Below are 3,039 nucleotides of genomic sequence, written 5' to 3'. Positions count from 1 at the left end.
ACAGACCAATTTGGATTTTTCAATTAATCAAACTTACCTATCTTTAGGATGTGGACAGAAAATGAGAGCACCCAACAGAGACACAGGGAAAACGTGCCAGCTCCAAACAGGCAGTGCTCATACTAGGGACTCAAACCATGAGCAGCACTATTTTTAATGGATTTCAACTTTTTGTACATTCGTATTTCATATTTGTTTTTAAAAGATAACACTGAAAAATTATAGAAAGACAACACATAGAATTTTCTTTATAAGGCTTTATATTTTAATGCAAATATCCTTTCATATACAGTAAATGAATTCTAAATGAATTCAACAGAAGACAACAGATAACCAGTTACCCATTTGTTTGTACAGTCTGACTCCACCCTGAAATATACAGGGTAAAATGAAAAAAGCAATATGCTTTTACATAATAGAAAGAATAAATTGTTTCCCTATAATATATGCAGATTGAAAAGAAACCAATAGAAAACTTAAAAAACTTAAGTATAGGTCATTACAGCAAAAGTCCCAATCCTCAAATATGAGTTCAGAACACACTGTTTGTTTTATAGAATTAACACCACCTGCCCTTGCAAAGGGGGCTTTAACATAAGTAATAATAAATAAATATCTATACACATACAACAATTGGAATAAATAAATATTGCTACTTTTGCTTGTTCCTAATGCAAAACTAAATGGCTATACTTGTTCTTCCAGTTCTTGCAGGTCAGCAGCATGCTATTTATGTTGAGCAATCACCTTCACTCTGTGCCTAAAGAAAAAAATAAAAGGGAAATTAAGCCATGCTAATTTTCTTTCTACTTCCTTATCCTTCCAACCGCCTGACATATGACATGCTTTCTCAATGTATTAACTCATGCAAGGCTCGATAGTCAGGGAAAAGCTGCCACCCAGTCTTTAGCAAAAGCCATACATTTGTTGTCTCATCTTACTACATTGTATATTAATGCATTTATTTTACTTTGGCGTCCGTCAACATTTAGTTTAAAAGATTTCTGATAAGTAGCTAATTCCATGCATGTGACAGCAGTTTTTCCAGTTTTCAAGTGGTCTTAATTACCTTAAAACATTACTTTTCTGCAAAAACACTTTAATAAGTAACTATACTTACTGGAGGCATTTGATGACTTCCATCACCCACTGCTGACTGGGATTTGCACAAATCTGTTTGCCCCATTTGGTGTGGAAACTGGAAAAAAGCAATTAAACTATGTTTAGTATGTAAAGAATAACCCCTCTGCCAATTAAAAGTCTTTGGGACCACTGACAAAGCATATAGCCATGAATACAGCTATGCTTTCTAGTATATGATATCCATCCATTAATTTACCCTCACATTGAAATACACTACTTAGTCCATCTTTCCATTTTCTTAACACACTTTGTTTAATACTGGGGATCAACACCCATTTGGGCAGCCCGTCCAATACACACGGACACATCAAAAGACACAATGGGATCATTTAAATTTATCCTATAAGTTTTGAAAACTGTTAATCCAACTGATAGCACTGGCATTGGGTACAATGCATAAATCAGCCCAAGACTGGGTGCCAGCCCATTTCAAAGCATGCTTACACAAACGGCCACATTATTACAATGTCATGTATCATTATGAATGATGAAAGGTTGCTGGAGTTTTTTTCCATAAAGTTTCAGGTAATGGGAGCATAGAAGGAGGACTAAGATAAACTGAAATGTGTTTTCTACCTATTAAAATTCTATATTTTAATAAATTCTGTTTATCATGGTGCTGGAGAGTGGTAACATTTTGTTAGTTTTTCAGACATGTAAGGAAGAATTTCACTGTAGTCTGTGTATGTGGCAATACTACTATTACCACTACTCACTGCCTTTTGCACCCGAAGAGTGTAATCTCTGGATGTAGTTCAAAACAGGGATTTAAGAATTATGATGCAGCAGTTCTAATCGCTGAGCCACCCCAAGACAAATAGCCCAAAAAAACTACTCAAAGTAGAGAGAATTTTCAAGCTCTTCATCTAAACAGTGTCCGTACTGAGATTCTAAACTAGATGAACACCATATTATTTAATGAGTTTTAAAAAATATTGATTGGTTGATGTGCAATAAAATATTAATACCTTTAAACTTAAGGAATGCATTAGATAGCCAAAGTGCACTATAGTTTATAATTTTAAATATTAACATTAATTATGAATTAACTAAAAATAATCAAAATAATTTAATTATCAAATGATTCGCTATTGATCTGTTCCATTTCATTGGTTAATACAGAAAATATGCTTTTTATATAAACAAATTAGAAAATTATTTAAAAAGACTTACATAACAGCTTCAATGTTGCACAGATCTTCAGGTGTTTGTATTGTATATCCTTTCATAGCATGACACCTCATTTGCCTTGTTGTATAGGAGACGCAGCAGTCTTCATACACTTAAAAATAATAAATGAAAAGGGAGATGACAACTCTGTTTGTACAACTTTTGCACATTGTGTATTTCAGAAGAAAGAGAAAATAATAGAAAGAAAAGCTTGCATCAAATGGTAGTCAACAGAATGTAATTGCCCAAAGTCAGCTTATTTCCAAAGGAAGAGAGTAAAGAAAGGTAAAGTAGATACTTACTTGCAGACACAGCAAGCACATTCAGTGTCAGAAGCACAAGCAGCGAAATGAACAGTGATTTGCAGGAGGCCATTGCAGGTGAGGATTTTGGTGAAAATATCAGTGAAAGAATTAATCTTTGTCTTGCCTTCCAGCTCTACTCTGCTTCTGTGAGTTCTGTGTCGGCTTATAATTGTGTGTAGACAATAAAGTAAGGCTTGATAAGGAGGAGCCAAACTTTTGTTGACACTGGGATTTTCCAGTGACAGTATAAGTAATTCATTTTGAATGACTTCCTTTTTGATTTTTTTCCCTTTACTGGCTTGTCTTAAAAAAGAATTAAATGCATTACATTGTGTGCCTAAAAGTTGGCATGCAATAAAAACTCCAGGTTCCTGACGAATTAAATGTAATGCTATAAAATTCCAGCAGTACATTTTCTTGA

General features: G+C 33.9%; 1 protein-coding gene across 1 annotated transcript; it reads right to left on the bottom strand.

Annotated features, from left to right (window-relative positions):
- Positions 1–242: 242 nt before the first annotated feature.
- LOC120536080 (C-C motif chemokine 20-like) lies at positions 243–2,768 on the bottom strand. Its single transcript, XM_039764444.1, has 4 exons — positions 2,616–2,768; positions 2,317–2,425; positions 1,121–1,198; positions 243–760 (listed from the first exon to the last, which is right to left on the bottom strand). Exons 1-4 carry the CDS (start codon positions 2,686–2,688, stop codon positions 727–729), a joined length of 294 nt encoding a protein of 97 aa, XP_039620378.1. The 5' UTR covers positions 2,689–2,768; the 3' UTR covers positions 243–726.
- Positions 2,769–3,039: the final 271 nt, after the last annotated feature.

This window comes from Polypterus senegalus, chromosome 1 (genome assembly GCF_016835505.1).
Source record: "Polypterus senegalus isolate Bchr_013 chromosome 1, ASM1683550v1, whole genome shotgun sequence".
NCBI classification, from domain to species: domain Eukaryota; kingdom Metazoa; phylum Chordata; class Cladistia; order Polypteriformes; family Polypteridae; genus Polypterus; species Polypterus senegalus.
The sequence above is the reverse complement of the archived record's forward strand: the minus strand, read 5'-3'. Positions and strand labels throughout refer to the sequence as shown.

Coding starts and splice junctions, on each gene's coding strand:
- LOC120536080 (XM_039764444.1), bottom strand. CDS start 2,688: ATGGCCTCCTGCAAATCACTGTTCATTTCGCTGCTTGTGCTTCTGACA. Junction 2,426..2,615: donor TGTGCTTGCTGTGTCTGCAA/GTAAGTATCTAC, acceptor ATTATTTTTAAG/TGTATGAAGACTGCTGCGTC. Junction 1,199..2,316: donor TGCAACATTGAAGCTGTTAT/GTAAGTCTTTTT, acceptor GCTTTTTTCCAG/TTTCCACACCAAATGGGGCA.